Source organism: Ailuropoda melanoleuca, chromosome 4 (assembly GCF_002007445.2).
Source record: "Ailuropoda melanoleuca isolate Jingjing chromosome 4, ASM200744v2, whole genome shotgun sequence".
Classification (NCBI taxonomy): Eukaryota; Metazoa; Chordata; class Mammalia; order Carnivora; family Ursidae; genus Ailuropoda; species Ailuropoda melanoleuca.
In genome coordinates this window covers 72708700-72730689 of record NC_048221.1, presented here as the reverse complement: position 1 = coordinate 72730689, position 21990 = coordinate 72708700, and the positions used below count along the sequence as shown (strand labels likewise).

The 21990-nt window shown below is 40.7% G+C and overlaps 1 protein-coding gene and 1 long non-coding RNA gene across 7 annotated transcripts in view; one reads left to right on the top strand and one right to left on the bottom strand.

Annotated features, from left to right (window-relative positions):
- The window catches only part of LOC109488575, a 63300-nt gene extending 52997 nt beyond the window's left edge, over positions 1–10303 (top strand). The window contains exons 4-9 of one of the 6 annotated variants that reach the window (XR_004624877.1): positions 948–1209; positions 2646–2841; positions 3575–3642; positions 3873–3974; positions 4049–4145; positions 5859–10303. This is a non-coding gene — a long non-coding RNA (uncharacterized LOC109488575). Of the gene's footprint in view, positions 1–947; positions 1210–2645; positions 2881–3574; positions 3975–4048; positions 4146–5858 lie in introns of all 6 variants that reach the window. The other 5 variants (XR_004624874.1, XR_004624872.1, XR_004624871.1 and 2 more) reach the window with 5 other exon arrangements.
- A 1381-nt stretch (positions 10304–11684) lies between these two features.
- Positions 11685–21902, bottom strand: CRIPT (CXXC repeat containing interactor of PDZ3 domain). The gene is made up of 5 exons (XM_002912414.4): positions 21756–21902; positions 17552–17617; positions 16751–16805; positions 12877–12980; positions 11685–12561 (listed from the first exon to the last, which is right to left on the bottom strand). Exons 1-5 carry the CDS (start codon positions 21769–21771, stop codon positions 12497–12499), a joined length of 306 nt encoding a protein of 101 aa, XP_002912460.1. The 5' UTR covers positions 21772–21902; the 3' UTR covers positions 11685–12496.
- Between the last annotated feature and the right edge of the window lie 88 nt (positions 21903–21990).

Below are 21990 nucleotides of genomic sequence, written 5' to 3'. Positions count from 1 at the left end.
CAGACCCCTGGAAGCTGTGGGCTTATCTCAAGTGCTGGGCACACCCGTGCGAATGTTCCTTCTGGAGACTGAATGAGAAATGTGCTCCTCCACATGGATTGTGTCTCAAACATGCATCAGTGTTGTAATGAATAGAAGAAATTAACTTACAATGTTACTAAATAGATCTTAGCCTTTTGTTATGTAGTTCCTTAATTAACTGACACTAAAATGAGCATTAGTTTCACATTTAACTTTAAGAAAAAAATTTTTCTTCGTGTTGAAATACAGCCTTCACACTCGGCAGATCACTTGACTCAATCCTGGTTCAGAGAATATGGACACCTTACCAGTAGGAGAGACACTTTCCTCCAGTTACTAACTTCACTTTGAAGGCATATGTGGACAATATATTCTCAGTTTGGTTTCTAAAACCTTAAAACCTGTAAGGAAGACATTTAAATGGTTAAGTTGAGCACTGCTTCTCTCTGAGAAATGTCATCTGGGAGTGTAAGGTATAAGTGGTGGGTACATTTCTTAGACCACAAATTTATAATAAGAAATATAATTTTTATTTCTAGCTGCCATCTCTTTGCATTATCAGAAATTTAATCTGAGTGAGTTTGTAGATTTTCATCTCTTCTTTTCCTGGGATTGTGTCTAGTTTCTGGGAGGGCCTTATGAAGTGCCAAGGTATGCAGTGGTGTTGGGGAGGGGGGGCAGCGGAGGGAGTAAGGAACCTGGTCCTTCCACACAGTATCTGTTAAACCATACTGTTTCATGACCTCTTCAGGTCCGAGAGCACCCTCCATTTCTCCAGTGTCCTCTTGGGCACGAGGAGACGTGCTTCCTTGTGGCCTTAAAGACTTTGCAAGCCTGTGAAGGGCCCCTTCAGTGGGGACCCACCACATAACCATTTCTTTTCTGAAGTCTTTTTTTTTTAAAGATTTTATTTATTTGTTCGTCAGGAGAGAGAGCAAAAGCAGGGGAGTGGCAGACGGGAAGAAGCAGCCTCCTCGCTGAGCAAGGAGCCTGATGTGGGACTCGAAACCAGGACCCTGGGATCATGACCTGAGTTGAAGGCAGACACTTAACCGACTAAGCCACCTGGGCATCCCATCTTTTCTGAAGTCTTGCAACCTTCCTGAGGCTCTGCTGAGGATACAAGGAACATGTCCTCTCTATTCCCAGACCCCATAAAAACATCTGGGATTGCGCCACTTTCCCTAGGTGAGCCTGTGGGGTAACACGCAGGACCCAGCATTGACGTCTTTGCTCATGGTATTTGCCCAGGAATTTACCTCCCCCCCCCCCCCGCCGGCACAGGGAATGCTTTTCTATTCTTGATAGCTTTTCTTCCAAATATTTTGTCTATGCTGCTAGGTTTTTTTTCTTCTACTTTCTCCTAAGGGCAGTTTCTGGAACCAAAAGCCGGGAAGACACTCTTCTTTCTCTGCCTCTTGCTGTCACATCCCTCCTCTGAGATAAGAACCTTAAACTAGGCCAGCGATCTGAAGGAGAGGAAGGAAGGAGGAGAGTAAATGCAGGGGAAAGGGATCCGCTGATATTATGCTGCCACATAAATAAATTAATATAACTTTCATGGGTCCAGGACCTGCAAGAGAGGAAGTCAGCCCCAAATGAAATCAGATACTGAGCAAAAAGTGAACTTTGAGAGAACAATTAAATAAGACCTCCAGCACCAAAGCAGTTTTTCTATGGGCTCTTCACATTTTCTGCAGTGTGGCATCCAGAACTAAGTGATTCTTAGACATGGCACTGAAAATATAAAGGGCTCTCCTTTAAAGATGGGGTGAATGATGAGCTCCACAGTGGCACATGGAGGCCTTTCAGCCAGTCAGACTGGGGATTTTGGGAGAGGAAGGGTAGGCTAGGAAGAAAGGGGCAGCAGCTGCACACCTTGAGGCTCTCATTCAGCCCTATCTAGAACTTTCCTTCCTCTGGAGCTGTTGGAAAAGCAGCTGCCTCTAACTCCAGTGCTCCTGCTCCAAGCAGATCTGAAGTCCCTTCATTCACTCAAAACCATTGACTTCCTACGCTGAGCTGCATGCTGGGGAACAAGTCATCCTATTTTGGTCTTGGTGAATTTATCTAAGTCTCTTACTGAACAAAAAAAGACCTAGCTTCCGAACTTAAGGATCTCATAGTTTAGTTGGGGGAGGAAGTTGCCCAGGAAAAGACAAGCCAAGGGGCGAAGGGGTGGTCTCTTGCTGAGGTGTCAGAGGAGGCTTCTGAGTAGGGCGGGAAGATAGAACTTGAGAGGAGCCCCAGGGCTCTGGGGGCAGGGTGAGCTGTGACAGGTCGGGCTGGGCCCACGGGCTGGATGCCGCTTCCTCACCTACACCCGAGGAGGCCAGGGGAGCCGCTGATCTGGCTCAGACACAGCCCCAAATTTCCGGAAGCAGTGATGGCTATACATTTCAAATTTGGTAATTATGAACACACATTTTTCGCATTCAAAAGAGCTCACTGCTGCATGACTAGGCAGGAAGATTCTGTTTCCCTGTTTCTCAACTTGCGCTGTTTAATCAGGAGCCTAGGGGAGGAGCAGGGGGGGGGGGGGGGGGGTTGCTGGGAAGCAAACGCTCCCCGCCTCTCCTCTGGGAGAGAGAGTGGCCGCGGACTCTAACGATCCTGTATTTCAGGCCGAGGAGAGTTTGTTGGCAAACCATGGAGGAGGCACCAGCGTGACCATGGGCGCTTTTGCAGCAGCGCGTTTTTCCCCTGACTGCCTGGCTGGAGCTCACTTGTTCCGAGGGAGCTGCTGAGCTAAGTACGCTCGTCCGCGCATGAGCCAGCTCCTTGAACACGCAGCTTTGTTGCGATTCATAAAGATGCCAGGTGAACATTTAATTTATAAAAGGAGGACAGTGTGAGAAGGTAGGAGGCTCTCTGGCCCACTAACTCATGAAATAGCAGTCTGTTTCTCCAGCTGTGAAGAGTGAAAATTAATATCCTGTGTGAGGAACCTCAACCACACGTCATGGAAAGGCTAACTCCATGTTATGGTAACAAATGAAAAGACTGCATTTGGAGAAAGACCCCGACATTCCATATCACACAGGAAATAATCACATAGCATTACTTCTGAGTGAATGTAGCAAGAAAATATAATCCTTGGGTAAATAACCAGAACAGGCTAAAGACGTGTGTGTTAAACTGTAAACAATAATCTAGGTCAAATTACTTGATTGTTTAGTTCATAAATGTACAGTAATGTGTGCTTTTGCTTATGCCAGTAAGATAATCTTTAGAGATGTCTGAGTGACTTCAGGCCCGAAATGTAGTCCACAAAGCGATTATATAGAATTAAGAAACAATAGAAACGGCCTGGGAAAGCATGGTCTGATTACTGTGTAGGCACTAATCTTTTACATCAATCCGAGGTTTTCCAAAAAAATGCCCATCGTTTCTAGAGTTATCTAGAACAGGGGTCAGCAGACTTTTTCTTAAAAGGACAGACAGTAAATATTTTAGGCTTCCCACTCTGCCATTGTGCACAAAAGCGACCACAGACAATCTGTTAGTGAACGGCTAGGGCTGTGTTCCAATAAAACTTTCTTTGCAAAAATAGGTGACTGGCCAGTGGGCCACGGTTTGCTGACCTTTCATCTTGAACAACGGCAGAGATGTCGAAAAATGGTGAGTTCATTTGGGAAGCTAGGAGTTCCGTGGAGCTGCGCAGCAGACCGATTCCTGTGGGGATGTGGGGTGAGGCCCGCCAACTGTGCCCTTTACCGATAAACACGACATAAGGAGGCCTGGAGGAGGACTGTCTGGTGCTGTCAGAAAGGCCAGATGACTCGTAGGCAGCAGCCCTGGGGCTGGATTCGGGAAGAGCTGCTAGTCTGAGGCGCAAACCACTCACACAGACGGAGCAAGCTCCGCCAACCCCACAGACTTCACACTTCTGCCTCCCGCGGCCGCTCTGTGAGAGGACAAGCAGATTCTGGATCTGACCGCACCTTCAGATGGTAAGGTTAGACACCAAAAGTTCCAGCTTCCCTTCCAATGCAGATTCATTAAAATAATTGTTTCATTTGGGCAGGTCAGCTCTCCTGCCATATTCCTCATTGCTGCTGAACAAACATCACCGTGTCACCACTCTGTCACCAGCCCAGCTTCTCTCACAGCTGGTGGCTCAGGTATGTGCAACTTGGGCCCTGACTTGAAAGGGGGAGCTGGGTCCTAATTCTCTTTCATGCCTTTGAACTGAGAGCAGAGGGAAGATGCCCTTGGTGGCAGAGATATAGCCAGAAAGGTTATATGGGGGTCAGGGGCTGGAAGGGCCCCCATGTGGGCTTCGTACAGGGTAGAGAAAGGGTTTCAGCTTCTTTCCAGTTCTGTGATCCACGAGGGCTGTCTGTTCATCAGGAATCCTTCTATGCCAGTGAGGCCACCCTGGATTTATAATCGCCTCCCTTCCCATTTTCTTGAGTTGTGTTCACTGGATCTTTTCTCAGTAACCAAATCACACAGTGCTCTAGGAGGCACGTTTCCTGCCACAGCTAAAGCTTATTTAACACATTTTAGGTCTGCCATCCATGAATGTAAGAGCCTACAGGTTCGACTGTGATCTATTTAACTTCTATACCAGCTGCCAGCAAAAAATACAGTCAAATTCTCCTTATCAACGACTTTTCAATCTGTCCTTTCCATTCCCATTCCTCCAGTATGGCCTCGTACTTATCACTGTTATCTGGATTTCAGCCCGTCTCCTAGAAAGCTCTTTTGCCTCTATTCATTCCCTGTTCTTGTCCATCTGTTGTCAGAGCTGTTAGATTAATTTTTACAAACCTATTTTCATCAATCACATCTCAGATGAATAGTCTAAAGTCCTTCCTTACTGCCTTCTGGATCTGGTCTGATCTCTTCAAACCAGTATTTTAGCCTTCATAATCTGGTCCCATTTGATCTCTTTATTATATTCATATATCTCATACCCTTCAACTTCAATTTCAGCCAGGTTAATCTCCCACAGCCTCCGTCAATCTCACTCTTTATTCCCACTTGTATGACTTTGCTTATTTTTGTCCCCACCACTTCTCCTATCAATTGGAATATCTCCTCCCTGTATCAAAATCTAATTATATTATCTCTAAAAAATATAAATCTAATATAATCTGTAAGAAAGAGAAGGGGTGGGAAGGAAATGAGGCTGCATCTGTCCCCTTCCACCTGACAGCCACATTCCAAGTAATGGTTAACATCTGGTGACCATTAGAAACATGACAAAACTATCAGAAGTATATGAAATTGAAGCTTTTGGATAAGGATGACAGAATGAAACACACATCTAATTTTTATCGTTTTCAACCTCCCCATGTAAAACTACATTAATGGTATTTTGGGGGGTGGCATAAATCCCAAGGATAAAGAGTGAAAGAGGATACCAAAGGAATTAAATTTTAGAGGGTAGAAAGCGGACAAATGGTAATGAAAGCAGACAAATGGCAGACATGAAGGACCAGACTGTCAACTGACATTAAGTAAAGATAAAAACAAATTCAATATACACTCCAGAATCCTCGAAAGACGTAAGGATCAATGGCACCTGTGAAAGGGGTGTGACTTGGGATGTTGAATTAAGGAAGACTGGTTGAATGAAGGCTGAGGATCAGGACGAGTCTCAGATCCCCCTCTCCTTCCCCTGCTCCATATCACTGGCTGATTGCTCCTCCCACACGCTGGCCAAAGTCTCGAGGTTTAGGTTCCAGATAGGGAAAACAGATGGTTTCTAAATGAAGGAGCACCAGGCACGGCTGAGGGTGGGTGTGAAGTGTTTCAAAAAACAGGAGAATAAGTGAATGCATGTGTACTGAAGGCTCCCTGCTGTCTTCCTCCACTTTATCCTTCAGCCCAGAGAAATTGAAGGACAATTCTGTGGAGAATATGACCATCTCAAGAGGAAATATCTACAGATACTGACTTTGAGTCCCCTCACGAACAACCTAACTAGGTCATCCTACATTCGTGATTCTCAACTAGGGACACATGGAAATGTCTGGAAAAAGTTTTGTCCCAAACCTGGTGGCGGGAGTGCTATCAGCAGCTCGTGGGTAGAGAGGCCAGGGATGTTGCCAAGTCCCCTACAGTGCACAATCCCACAACAAAGAATTACCCAGTGCAAAATGTCAGTGGTGTCACTGTTGATAAACTCTGTCCTACATGAAATTCCTGAAACTCATGCCCTACATGAAACTTGCCCATCAACACAAGCAATGCTTCCAAAAGTTTCCTACTCTATTACAAGAGCAGAAAACAAAAACAATGGCCAGACAACAGAGGAGGACTTCTAATAAGATGGGGATGTAAACAAACAGATAAAAGCAACTGGATAAAGGGGTGCCTGGGTGGCTCAGTTGGTTGTGTCTGACTCTTGATCTCAGCTCAGGTCTTGATGTCAGGGTTGTGAGTTCAAGCCCCTCATCGGGCTCTATGCCCCATTGGGCTCTACAGAGCCTACTTAAAGCAAACAAAAAACGCAACTGGAAAAAGAAACTCTGTAGGAAGAAGAAAACTCTAAAAAACTATATTTGACTTCCACTTATGACCATGATTAGTGGGGACCAGATTTACCTTCCTGCTCTAAACAACTAGAAGACTGGACAAAATTTAGAAAACTATTTTCCAATATTGGATAACAGGCAGCTCAGGACTTCCTCTCACATCTAAGCTCTGGATTTGACTTTTTTTTTTAACATTAAGTGTTTTACTTTATTTCAAGTATAGTTAACAGTGTTATGTTAGTTTCAGGTGTGTAATACAGTGATTCAACAATTCTGTACTCAGTTCTAATCATGATAAGCGTACCTTTTCTGGATTTGACTTTTGTGTGTAGAGATCCAGTTTGAATTTACTGAAGCATTTCCCCACTGATTTACAATGCCAACTTCCCATACAGGAAGGGATTCATCTACTCCTGGTCTCTCTGTTTCGGTCTTTGTGCTGGTACCATACTGTGTTAATTCTTTACAACGTTGTTGGAAACTCAAATCCATATGTTTGATCTTTAAGTTGCTAAAACTACAAATTAGCAGGACGTAAAATTAAAAACCAAGAACACTATTGCCATCTGGTGGAGAGACCTACTATTACTACATCTAAATGAGACCTGCTGTGACTCACCTCCTCACTCCCCCATTTAGCGGAGTCCTGAAAACTCTTCATTAGGTCTTTCTAATCTGTCCCTTCACTTCCATTCTCCTGGTACCTACACCTTAGTCTACTTTCTACTTTGCTAGGATTGTTGCTTTTGAACCAGCCCCCCTCTTTAGTCACTGTTCTGTCAATATTGTCCTTGTTCCTATTGTTACACCTTACAATTTCACATTAATTTGATGGGTCGCTTACCAAGTTCTCGCTTATGAGAAAACATTTTGGAACCAGTAACAGCAGTCTGACTAGGGACAAACAGAGAACAGAGTAGAGGCTCGATAAATGTTAGCTGAATTGAAAAAAATTATTTAGTACCATTTGCTCATTTGCCAAATTTATCTGGGAGGCAGCGTAGGCCCATGTTTCCAACCCTTTTTTTCCTTCTGTAATACCAGACTGATGAAAACTTCACATGTAATTTTTCTGTAGGCTTACCTAAAAAATTATTTTTAATTGCAAAATACATGGCCAATGTAAAAAAAGATTCAGAGTTCTGCCAATGAGTGACTCTATGGATGATGTTGGGAGCCAGGGTTTCTCACTGAGGAAGAAGATACAAATATAGAATGGGGGAAGACAAGGAAGAACCCAGTGGGGCTGAATTGGAGTTGGAGGTTTTAGTAAAACTTATCGTTTCTAGTATCTATGTTTCTTAGCTCTTTCTGTTGAAGGGGCCTAGACCCAATGGCAATCCAGCAGGGACCAGACCTTAGTATCCAAACACCGTTCTCCACTAAGAGAAACTAGGGATTGTTGGAGAAATGGCTGCTTCCAGGGCTGGGCAGGAAAAAAATATAGGATAAACTTGAAACCTCTGTGCTACAAAGTAAGGAATTCTTCAAGAAAGGATGAGAACGTGTCTGAAAGACCCAGGACCCACCTTGAAAGGTCCCACTGGCCAAATCTGGGACAACTTGACATCAAAACAAATGAGAGTAACAGACCTGAGTAAAATAGCAATCCATGAATTTATGCTAAGTTGGAAAAAGGAAGCTTTTCCTTACAGCAGAATGCCAACTAATAAATGTAAAAGTAATGATAGAATTGGAAAGCCATTCGGCAACTCTCAGGGTAACAATTAATTCAGCCAAGAAACATCCCTGAATGCTAAAATTAGTGTGTGAAAGTTTGCTGAGAAACAATATATATAGTCTCAAAGTTTCTCCCTACAAAATGCTTAATGGAAAAAAATATTAACTTTATAGTGGAGAAATCTAGCAGACACCACCTAAAACCAGTGACTGAAATTAACTCCTGGTAATGGGACAACTGACACCATGGTAAGATGCGCTGAAAAGGATGTAGCATCACTTCTATGATATTCCTGCCAACAATGCGTGAACTCAAACTAATTGTGAAGGAATGTCAGAAATACTCAGATCAAGGGAGAATTTGTAAAATAATTGACCTATGTGTTTCATGACCTTGACCTTTGTGAAAGACAGATTGAAGAATTGTTCTAGACTAAAGGGAGACTAGAGACATGGGAACTAAATGTACTGTGTTATCCTGATTTGGACCCTGGACTTATTTTTTGTTTTAACAAAGGCCATTACTGGGACAACTAGTGAAATACGGAAAAGATTAGGTAATAGTATTGTATTGATGTTAATTTTGATAATTGTGCTTGGTTATGTAAGAAAATATCCTCGTTCTTAGGAATACACACCTAAGTATTTGTGGTAAAAGGGCATCGTGTCTGTAACTAACACTCCGATGGTCAGAAAAAGCGCATTTATTCTATACAGGTATCTATGCTGATAAAGGGAACTCTCTCCCTTAGTGTCAGATGACAACTAGGTAATACAGAAAGAATGATGTAGTTAGAAAATCACAGTTTTGTAAACATCACTGTAAAAAACATTTTCAGGTAAGAATCATCAAAGGAGGCTAAAGCTACAAGGGGCAGGTGTATGAGGAATAGAATATCAACACGGTCTCGAAAGTTTCTCCTCACAAATTATCTACTAACTGCAAAAAGAAAAATAGTAACTATCCAGTGGAGAAATTGGATGACATCTTACCCAACTGAGCAAAATGGACATCGATATGGGGCAAAGGGATATTGTGGAGTCTGGATGTGACACTGGGAGGCCATGTCACTCCCAGCATGTTAGCTCACACTGCGTAAGCCAAACCTAACCACAAGGAAACAAAAATCCACACTGAAGGAGAATCTGTATTTTAGCTGTCCTGTACTCTGATCCATCAATACTACAAAGACAAAGGCTTAAGGACCGTTCTAGATGACAGAGTCATGAGAATCCAACATACGATCCTGGACTAGATTCCGTAGCTGAAAAAAACAATTACCAATGGAACAACAACTGAGATTGGAACAGGGGCTGTGGATGAAAGTATTCTATCACTGTTAAATGCCTGAATTGGAGAGCTGTACATAGTGGGCCTGTTTTCATGAAGTACATCTCTAACATTAAAGGTGAAAAGGTACGTCTACAACGTACTCTCAGATGGGTCAAGAAAAAACTATATAAGAAGAGATTAAAAAAGAAGTCAAAATGCAGAACAATGTAGGTTTCTTCTACTTAAAATTCTCAGAACATATACATATATATGTGCGTAAATATATATATTTCTAGGACACTATAATTAGTAGTCTCTTGCTCCCCCATGTAAGGGAAATAGGAACTAAAATGTTTCAGGTCGTTGGCATGAGGGCAAAACAGTTCAGTGTCTCTTTTCTCAACCATCAGTTCCACTCCACAGAGAAAACAGATGATTTTTATATGTGCACACAAGCTTTTGCACATGTGTAATTCTTACATCATTTTGATGGCTGCATAGTTTATAAATGGATGTACTTAAAAGTCTTCTACCAGGGATGTACTGTATGGTGACTAACATAATATAATAAAAAATCATTAAAAAACTAAAAATAAAAAAAAATAAAAGTCTTCTATTGGTATTTGTTTCTAATATATATATTTTAAATACAAAGATTTTAAAAAATATGTTATTTCATCATATTTACATTTACTTTGATAAAAGCTGTTTGGCCTTAATTCTGCTATAGTTTTTGTTTTTTTAGGGGTGGGGAGAGTGATGGAGAGAGAGAAAGATGGGGGAGGGGCAGAGGGAGAAGGAGAGAGAGAATCTTAAGCAGGCTCCACTCCCAGCACATAGCTTGTCCCGGAGCTCAATCTCATGACCCTGAGATCATGACCTGAGCCGAAACCAAAAGTCAGACGCTTAAACGACTGAGCCACTCAGGCGTACCTTATAGTTTGTTTTTATGCCTTCCTTTTAAAAAATATTTTATGTTCATGTTTTGTTTGGGGATTTTCCTTCTCATTTAACAACTTTTATTCAATTTATACCAAATTATTATTTGAATAATATGAAGATTTATAACACTTAGAGTCTATCCTGAGTATACTACTAACGAAAATCTTCATGGAAGAACTTGAGTCTGGCCAGTAGATCATTTCTGGAAGGAAGTTATGCAAGGTATGAATATGAAATATGAGTTGTGGAAGTCTAGATCCCAGCTGATACCTGGGAAATGTACTTTCCCAAAGTCAGCCAACCCAACTTTTAACAGATCTGGGCCACTCTCTAACTGGATGCTATTATGGGTTCCTTGCGTTGATTTTAATGAAAAATCCCTAATTGAGTAAAGCGTGAGGAGATACTTGCTGCCCTCAGAGCTATTTTTGTTACATTTTGCATTATCGTTATGATCTTTCTGGGTAGGAATAATAATATATCCTAGAGAAATACTATTTTAAAAACCTTACAGGGGCGCCTGGGTAGCGCAGTTGTTAAGCGTCTGCCTTCGGCTCAGGGTGTAATCCCAGCGTTCCAGGATTGGGTCCCACATCGGGCTCCTCCGCTGGGAGCCTGCTTCTTCCTCTCCCACTCCCCCTGCTGTGTTCCCTCTCTCGCAGGCTGTCTCTTTGTCACATAAATAAATAAAATCTTTAAAAAAAAAAAACAAAAAAAACAAAAAAAAACCCCTTACAGATAAATTAAACAGTTAAAACTTTAAATACTTTCCATAATAATTTTAAAACAAATAGAAATGTAGTATCTGACGGGGCGCCTGGGTGGCACAGCGGTTAAGCGTCTGCCTTCTGCTCAGGGCGTGATCCCAGCGTTATGGGATTGAGCCCCACATCAGGCTCCTCTGCTATGAGCCTGCTTCTTCCTCTCCCACTCCCCCTGCTTGTGTTCCCTCTCTCGCTGGCTGTCTCTATCTCTGTCGAATAAATAAAATAAAATCTTAAAAAAAAAAATGTTACTATTATAAAAAAAAAAAAAAGAAAGAAATGTAGTATCTGTACCGTGTCTATCATCGTGTCATCTATCCGACGTATTTTATAGTGATATGTATTTATACATACTGCACTTGGCAACAGGAAATATGTTTTTGATTTCCCATAGTAGGCTGCAAGTTTAAAAGCAGAAGTCCTAAACCTCTAAAGGCAGCATAAGAAAAATCTTAATTTGAACCTCGAAATTGTCTTTTAGCAGTCTGTGTCATATATAAAAGGAGAGTCAAAATGTTGGCTTTGTTCTATTTATTTTTGGTGGGTGGGGAGGGGAGGTAAAAAAAAGTTTGGTTTTTGCTTCGAGGAGTTTTCCTAAATAGTAACTCATTCATTACACATTCCCATGGATGAACACTGTTTTCTTGGCTTTCATGACAGTTTGAATTCAAGGTAATGTGCATAAGATGTATTTTTCTGAAGTTCAGCATACTGGTTTGGACACACACGGGGTGACCCTTGTGTTCTCAAAAGGTATTGGCACTTCGGCTTCAAGAACAAATAAAAAGTATCATAAATACAACTTGTGATTTGCGCCTGGGCTAATGACTAAGGAGCTAACCAGCTACCACGGTCTCGGATATTTCAATGCCCTGTGAACCTATAATTAATAAAGAGACTATCGATTCTAAGAACTATGCACCAACAAGGGAATGAAGGAAGAGTTAGTTATAAGTCTGACGCAAAGTTCAGAGCAAAATATCAATCACTAATCTCCTCACTTTTGTGATATCTATAAATAGTGAGTGAGAATAAGAATTATATGAATAATGATAAATAAAAAGCATCCACAGAAATGGGAAAATATTTTTCACTAAATTTGCCACTTACTCTGGTTCAATAAGATGCTTGTGAGGGAAAGAACTAAGGCAGGAGGTTACGTTGTCGTTTAGAACTTTTTAACAGCAAAAAAATGAATACCAATCAACTTCCTCGGTTTTATATTGTCTTAAAATGTGTTATTTTGGAACTTGAACACCTTTGTTATGCCTCGAAAATTCAAAGCAAAAAGTAAAATCACGTTGAAAGCTGGAAACGTCATCAAACATCTACACCGATGTTTGCTTGTAGTTTTTGGTATCCAAAACCTTTTTTCCACACATTGCACAGATGCCTAAAATAAACAAACAAAACATGTAAGCCATCAAATCATAATACCAACTAATAATACCAATCAAATACCAAATACCAACAGTTGTCTTTATTTAAGTCACTCCTGAGGCTTAAAACATAAGTTAACTTCATGAGAGAAGAGAAAAAGAAAGCAAAGACCTGTAACTATGAACAAGTTCTAAGTTCTATCTTGCCTTAGAAAAAAGAGCACTTGACAGACAGCAGCTATGAAAGGCTACTCCTTTCCTGTGTCATCTAAGTCAGTACCAAGAGTAAGCTTGATATGCACAGAAAACCAGTATTGAAAGAAACTTACCCTTTTTGTAGGCACAGCCCTGACAGTAATGAGAACCCGGTTGGTGCACAGAACTTTTACAAATTCTGCAAGTGGAGAACTTATTCTTTCCATATGGATCGAATCTAGAGTTGTTTTTTTAAAAAGAAAAAAAAAAAAACGTAAAATAGCATAGAAACACTTAAATGACCTCCCTGAAGCAGCAAATGGGATTAGTCCACGCTCTTCGTTCCCTCTGCCACTCTCCAACTGACAGGCATGGCATGCTTGCAGCTGGCTCCTCTCTCCCCTCACCTGCACACCACTGCCCCTTCCATGTGACTTGTATGCTGGTGAAGAGTCAGTTCCTTAATCCCAAACCATTTCTACGAGTTGTATTTGCCAATCTGTGTGTGTGTGTGATACAGAAACTGATGAAAGGTGGGTGCAAAAAGACTGACCAATTCTATTAAAACTATGAGAATGCTTTAGGATAGCTGGGTCAGTGTGAATCACTGACCCGCCACTGAATTCGGTGAGACAGCTTCAAATAGGGGCAAGACTGTAAGTGGAAGGACTTGGCACTTTGCAAGTCTGTCAGTTCTGGCTCCACTTTAAAGATACTGGAAACGTGCATTCTGGTTACGATTTATGTGAGGAAAATGATGAGGAACTTTTATCGGTAGGCTCATACTCAAAAAGCCTGTCTTGGTGCCAAATGACTGATGAATGCATGTGCTGTTATGTGCTGTGACTTACAAGAAGGGATGTGTATGTTTTAATAATTGCCTCCTTTAGCTGACATTTTCCATTAATTAATCCAATCCCTTTGCATAAAAGAGTTTCTACTACATAAAAATGCCACCTCAGAGTCACTGGAGTAGGAAATAATTCCCCCTAAATTGGCCATAAATTTTGTAACAATACTCGTATACCGAATACCAACACTGTCCTAGACCTGTCTTCTCTTGGGGTAGTACAATACAGCAGCTCATTTTCAAAGGTTAATTTCTCCAAACCCAAAAGAATGTCACTTTACTCTGCACAAGGGAAGATAGACACTATTCCTCTTATTAATAAGCTCAATTTGTGTGGATCCTTATGGATGCTTACTTTTGCTTCAAACCATATTTTATCCTAAGATACACATTTTAGTATGTCTGAAATCTTACAATTAATTGGCAGAGCTTTTTCTTTCTTAAAGCAATGATACATCTACACGTTGGTATCTTAGATTCAATGCAATACAACAGTATGCCTTCCAATGTGAGACATTCAGAGTATCCAAAGTAATAGCTACTTATTAATGATGTCGGAATGAGGTTGGGAGCATAACGGAACTGGAAGTATCTAAAACTGTACAATGTGGAAAAATTACAACTTAGTTAATAATAACTGAACGGTCTTAGAAGACATTAATAAGTCAAAGCAATACTTAGTGTGACACTCCACTGAAGATCAAGTCTATTATGCTGTTTTATATCCATTATTAATAAGTACTATTACGTACTTACAGTAGCCAGGCACTACAGGTAGTAAAAGCTTTATTATTATTATTATTATTTCTAATCCTTGGGATAATGTCATGAAACGTACTGATTCACTCAGCAAATACATAGTGAGCGCCTACTATGTGCCTGTCACTGTTTTACATACCAAAGATGAACTTGACAGACTAAGCCTCTGCCCTCCTCAAGCTGACATTCTAGTAAGACAATAGGCAAAGGACAGACAGTAAGTAAATGAACAAACATGCTTTTCAGATAGTGATACAGGTTGTAGAGAAAATCAAACAGGATATTGTGGCAGACATGAGGGGAAGGAGGGAAGACATTAATTTAAAGGCTGGAAGACATTAATTCAAATGTCACCCTCTCTGAGGAGATGACATTTCAGCTGAGATCCTAGTAACAAGAAGGAGCCATCTTTGTAAGCACTGCGGGACGAGCTCTAGAAGGAAGGCACAGCAAGCACAAACCTCTTTCAATGGGAGTGGGCTTGGTCTATCTGATGCAGGGGTTGGTGCAACAGGAAGTCAGAGAGGTGGGAGGGGCCAGATCATGGAAAACCTTGTAAGAAGGTGGAAGGGGGGTTAGCTTATACTCTATGTGAAAAGAAAACCAATGCAGAGTTCTGAGAAAAGCACTTCTGTGCCATTTAAAGGACCACTCTGGCTACTATGAGACTGAACCATAAAGAATTACAGAGGAAGCAGAGAGATGGAAAATTATTATGGCATCTAAGTAAGAAATACCAGTGGTTTGGAAGAGAGTAATAGTGAAATGGACAGAAGCAGGTGAATTCAGGTTATATGCTGGTGGCAGAGCTAAAGAACTTGCTGATGAAAGGGAAGTGAGGAAAAGGGAGGGATTGGTGTGGTATTCTAGCTCTTAGACTCTCATGGCTGGACTGGAGTGGTACAATGATGAGACTCTGATTAGGAGACTGCAGGAACAAAAGGTTGCCTGTTAGGACACCAAATTGGTAAGTCAAATAGGCAGCTGGATATATCTTTGGAGCTCAGAGAAGTAAGGACAGGAGATGTAAATCTGGGAGTCATTAACATACAGTTTGAATTTAAAGCCATTGGACTAAAGTCACTTGAGGAGAGATCACACATTTATAAATAGAAAAAAAAGAGCAAGGTCTAGGATTGAGTCCAGAGGCACTTGACTGAGAAGGAACGGTGAATTGGGAGGGAAAAAGAGTATGGTACCCAAGAGCCAAGAGAATAGAAGGTTGCAGAGGCATCAGGTTGGCTCAGTCAGTGAAGCATGTGACTCTTGATCTGTGAGTTCAGGCCCCACATTGAGCGTAGAGCTTACTTTAAAAAAAAAAGAGAACAGAAGGCTGCAAAAATGAGAGTTGTTAAAAGGTTAAGAAAGATAAGACTAGAGAAGTCCATCAGGTGTGATCCAGCTGAGAGCAGCTGCAGGGGTTTGGTGGGGCTGACGGCCCAACTGGAGTGGCTGAAGTCATGAATAAGGCTTTCAAAAACTTTTGCTGTGAAGGGAAGCAAGGAAATGGGGTGGCAGCTGGAAGGGCTCATGGAATTTTTAAGACTGGAAATAATAAAGCATGGTGTCAAAAAGTAGTTTTTAGAGTGAGAAACACTTTTATCTCCATCCTTAGATGAAAAAGTAAAGTTCAGAAAAGTCAAGAAACTGGCTTAATTTCCTCAAGGTCTCAAAGCTAGACAGGAACAGAGTCCAAATTCAAATTTAGGGCTGACTCCAGAGCTTCTGATCTGTCCACATCTCTCTAGTACCTCCGATTTGTACGATAATTAAGAACCAGGTAAAATAACCTAGAATAAGCCCAAACCAGGCAGTATTATTCCAAAACGGGAATAAAAGAACATACCACACTGAAGCACCTGAATGAAACTGCAAGTAGTTTTAGGGATAAGAAAGCGTGAGAGACTCTGGACTCTGAGAAACAAACTGAGGGCTTCAGAGGGGAGGGGGGTGGGGGAATGGGATAGACCAGTGATGTGTAGTAAGGAGGGCACGTACTGCATGATGCACTGGGTGTTATACGCAACTAATGAAGCATCGAACTTTGCATCAGAAACCAGGGATGTACTGTATGGTGACTAATATAATAAAAAAATATTATTAAAAAAAAAGAAATCATAGTTTTCAAAAGAAAAAAAAGAACGAGAGAAAATAAAAGTCATGTTTTCTGGTGAATTTATATATATTAAAAAAAATAGCACTAATATCTTCATGTATTGATACACTAAGGAGGAGCAGGATGAAACCAGGTTGTAACAGACGGCTTGGCTTTGCATGCTAGGAACTGCTGAACTCTGTCTCATAGTGACGGAATGACGCGCACCAAATTCACTCCGGTCTGCTTAAGACAAAGACAGTGGAAAGTTACATGCCCACGGACTGGCTGCTCCTATACCTACCTTGCTTTTTTTGAAGTCAAAGCTTTATTTTCATTCAGCTTTCTTCCGCCACTTTCTAAATCAAAATATACATGTATTTTAGCAGGTTATTTCTGCACATTTCACTATAACATATCCATTTAACATTTAACAATAAGTTAATAAGTTCATTCTTTGGCCTCCTACCAGTAGACTAGCCTGTATCAAAATTTTCAAAAATCCCCAGTTAATAGCCAGGTTTTTAAGACACTACTTAAAAAGGAGACATTTATTATAAGGCAATAAAATTGTGGATAGTCATTTTATTTCTCAGACTCAAAAGAGGACTTGAGGGATGGGTCTACACTTCATTTATCTAGTGTAAAATCTTAAAGCCACTATTTTGGTGCCACAGACCCTGAATACAGTACAAGTATTTCTTTTCCTTCCCTTTGGAAACACCTCAACTGTATATATTGATAGGAAGGTAAAAAATGTAAATGTGTAAATTATTTGTTCAAGAATATAAAAGTCAGGTGAAGAGAGGGGGAATTAAATACAGACTTTAAGTGGAATCAAATCAGTTACTATGATCTACTCATTGGCTGAAAATCATTTAATGATTTTGCTATCTTTTGCCTGACAGATGAGGAACCCTTAACATGTAACCCAGAGAATTAAATAAAAGAAGATATTAAATTGTTGGGGGATCTGGAATGCTTTAATATTTAAGAGATGAAATATTTTGCACACAGAAGTTTTCTTTTTACAAATAATGTAGAGCTAAAACATTCGTCCCAGGAGCTATGGGATTCAACTTCTCTTTTCCAAATGGAAAAATACCTGTGGTATTCCTTGCACCGTCTTTCCATGTGTCTGGAGTGATAACAGTACCAAGTTTCTTTTCACCTGTTATAACGAGATAGTAAAAGTAAGGGGAATTCGGATTTACTATCTAATAAATACACTACATGGCACTTAAAATTCACAGTGGTATCAACCATTGTTTTACAGTAGGAGCCTCTTCATGCCAGGGTAGGGGCTGTGAACTGAGACCGAAGATAATAACTGTGGGCCAGGGGTAACGGACTCTGAGTAAAATCTGTACAGTATGATGGCTGATGATTGGCTTTCCCTGCACATGTATACTTTAAACAAATCTGCTAAATCTAAACAAATCTGATACACCTATTTATTCCCTAAGTATTTACTAAGCACATATGATATATAAACCGCTAGACAAAGTTCAGAGAGAAATAAATGATAAATCAGATAAAGCTCTAGGTATCAAGGAATGTACAACACACTATTTTCTCCTACAGTGGTCCTTAATCTGGGTCTCATGGGTATACCTCAGAAGACAAGCGAACAAGATGAAGTTGCTCACCAAACTACTGTACAGCCATGTTTTTCTTTTAAGAGTCCATAGCTTTCATCAGATTTTTCAAAGGGGTCAGAGACCTCTGAAAAAGAACCATTTGAACCAAAATATAAACTAGAAAATAAAAAGCAGTAGACAGCTAAAGTACTAGGAGAAATTCAATGGAGAAAGAAATAGCCTTAGCTTGGGAAATCCAGGAGAGCCTGTGGAGAAGGCAGGAAGAGGATCTGGATCTGGCAGTGGGATTGTAAAGGAAGAGGAGGAGAGAAGATGAAGGCAAACTAGAGAAAGCACATATCCTGAAGAAAGGCGTGGAAAGCTCAGGATACACAGGAGCATGCAAAGTAGCTTGCTTTGGCCAAAGAATGAAGGTAAGAGTAACTGAAAATAAAATTGTAAAGATAAGCTGGGCCCTCATTGTGGAGGGTCATCCTGAATGCCAGGCTCTAAATATAGAAACCTAAAATTATTCTCTGCACATTGAGAATGTATTAAAGGTTTTAAATTCAGGAAACAATAGAGTGCACTTATATTTAGGTTCAATGCAAATATCTGTGGTGATTACTCTGAACCATGTCCTGGCATAATGATGAAGGATAGTAAGACAAAATCTTTACCCTTGGGTTCTATTGTCTAGCATTTGGTAGGAATATAATACTTGTTGCATGAATGAAAAGAAAAGGTGACAAAATGCAAGAATGAAAGGTGGAGTCAGGGTCTAATTGAGCATTTTTATATGGAAGAGGAGCTGATTAAAGATTCCAAAGGATATAGAGACAAAGAGGTAGGGAGGGATGGCAACAAGGACATGAGTAGAATTTTCCTTGAAGAAAGGGAAAGAAGTAAATGAGCATGGATACAGATCTATTTATGGGTATAGTAAAAGAAGCTGAGAATGTTCCCATTTAATCACCTTGCTTTTCTTATACCTATAAGGAGGTGTTTGTCAACAGAGATGAGGTAGATGAAGGTGTGAAAGTTTAAGGGACTGGAAAGCTTGGAACAGTCACTAGCAACAAAGGGAAAGGGGCCTGACTAAAGATAAGTAAAAAAAAAATTGACGAATAGTATTAAAGATCTTGGAGATTAGGAATTGTTCACTTTTAGTGGTACCAACTGGTTCACTTGTGCAGTCTTCCCCAGTGGCCTTCACATGCATGCAGGACAGTTTACGGAGAGAAGAGCCAAAGGCAGGGAGAACACAGTTTGAAGCGAAAGGGGCTGGTAGGGGATCACTTGAGTGATGGGGACCTCAGCTAGGGTATTTGAGAGGTTAGGGAAAATATGAGCTATTGAATGGAAGTAAAAACAGCAGGACATGCAAGTGTCTGGATGCAGGTTCACAAAGGGCTGAGGGAATGCATGAGAGACAAGGCTTTGTGAATGGGTGACTGGGAGGACTGCCATGCCATTAAATGATGGAAGAGAAGGTACAGGTTTGTGAAGTGGGATGACAAATTCAGTCTTGGCAGTACTAAACTACTACGTAACAACCAGTTAGAGGTTCCCAGTATTGTCTGGAGAAAATTCTTCTATTGGTCTTAGTTCAGAGAGAAGTCGGCTGGAGATGTGGATTAGACATTCACTGGCATGGATATGCTACTTGAAGCCAGATATTTCCAAAACAAAGAGTCAAAAGAAGGTCAGATACAGATCCTTGGGACACATCTACTTTAAGGGAGAAGGAGAATAAGAAAACTTTGGAGATTATAATGGTAAGGAAGCACAAGGAGAAGTATATTCAAAGAGAATTGAGACCAAGTTTCAAAATTACAGAGTAGAAAAGACTGAAAGAAAGGTCTTTGCATTAAGAGTCTATTTTTATCTGGGGAATAAGATGCTATAGAAGGTAGAAAGGTATCAGAGCAAAGAAATAATACACAGACTTTCAGAAGTGCAGAGAAGTAAAAAGCAAATGACCTTGTCGGACGCATACCACGTCCCAGAACCAACTATGTGTATTTATTTTAATACCACATTAGATCTTGGGTTCTCAAAACTTTTATGTACCTTAGGAAATTAACTCTCACAATTTGCCCAGTATCCTCAATTTCCCTGAGAAAAAGCATTTATGGTGTAAAGAACATCACACAAAACAAGTTAAACCAGGCAGAATACCGGTCCTTTAAAGTTAAAATACAGAGAATTAACACAGATTACATAGAAGGCTAAATTTACACATTTAGGAACTATACTACATAAGAGAGGAGACATCAAGGAAGGTGCATAACCTAAATATATGTCATATTTACTCAAACAGGCAAAACCAAAAAACTTAAGTACCAGATGGAGTAGTGTTAAAGGATGTCCATGTCAAAAAGCTTAATGTACTTTTTGGAATGATGAAAATATTCTACAATTGACTGTGGTGATGGTTGCACAACCCTGTGAATATACTGAAAATAACAGAATGGTACATTTTAAATGGGTGACTTGTACCTATATCAATTACATTGCAATAATTTTTTAAAAGCTTAATGTGAGATAATGATATAAAGCATAGAAAAAATGGAAATATTAGTTCCACTCTACCCCTCATAAAATGGAGCAGAGTTTAATTCTGAGTGCCACATATTGGGGGTTATGAAAGAAAGAACCAGTTTTTGAGTATACACTAAGGCACTTCTATAAAACCCATAAATTACGTACTATTCTCATCCTTCAGATGAGAAAACTGGGGCCAAGAAATATTAGATAACTCGCTCATGGTTATTCTTTCACCGAATGTAAAAACTGTGATTCAAACTCATGGGTGCCTGTGTTTAAAGGTTTATCTACTGTGTGGGGGGGTAATAAACAAAATGGATTATGTTAACGTTAATCCAGATAAGAGGACTTGAAATCTTGTCTCAGAAGGACCAGAAATGTCTAGCCTAAGGAAAAAGAGACTTCGGGATATGACAGCCGTTTTAAAGCAAATATTCTGTGACATCAAAAAGTCATATTTTCTAGGAACTTCAAGGGCTTATATTAGAATCACTGATGGCAACTATAGGGAGGAAGGACTTTTCTAAAAGCCAGTGACATCGATACAGAATGCTTTAAAGGTGGTGAGACTTTCTGAACCCTCCCTCAATACCACAGGTATTCATGCAAAGAACATTTAGGCCATTGGATAGGCTGCTAACTTAGGGTTGCTAGTTAAAATATAGGATGCCCAGTTAAATTTAAATTTCAAACAATGAATGGTGTTTTAGTACTGTCACGTCCTAAAAGTTATGTCCAAAGCACTTTCAGTAGTAAGGAGCAGCAAGCAAAGACAAGTCTCAAATATTGCATGGGACATACTTCTCCTAATAAAAAGTATTCATTTTTTTAAAATGTCTGCTAAATCTGGAAACTCTGGATGTTGTACAAGTTACTTGTAAGACCCATTCCAACCCTGAGAGTCTGTGGGGCGAAAGAGCCCGTCAAGAGCTGTATGGGATGAAATCCCGGGTTGGGGGTGGGGGAGACAAAGGAAATGAGTGCAAAACTGAGACCACTCTGAATGCAAAACGACTATACGGTCGTTGGAGAGGCAAGGAATTTTAATCGTCAAAGGGGTAGAAAGATAAAGACTGTAATCGGAGACCTGTGGCCTAAATAAAAAAGGCAAAGTACCCAAAGAACTCCAGTTAGCTTCACCTAGCCTCCTTCTCCCAAAGATGTGACCCCTTAACTCACATTTTTCGCACACCATCCTTCCCCGACGGTTCCCTTGGCTGCAGAAACAGAAACAGCTTGAAAATATCAACACAACAGCCAGGAAAGGATTCCCCTTCCGGGTTACGACAACCCACTTCCGGCCCCTCCGCCCTCTGCCCCGCCCATCCCACACCTGAAAAGCAGCGGGAGGAATTAAACGCGAGCTGGAAGGCGGGGCTGCTCCCATTGCCCGCCCCTCCACTTCTGCAATTGG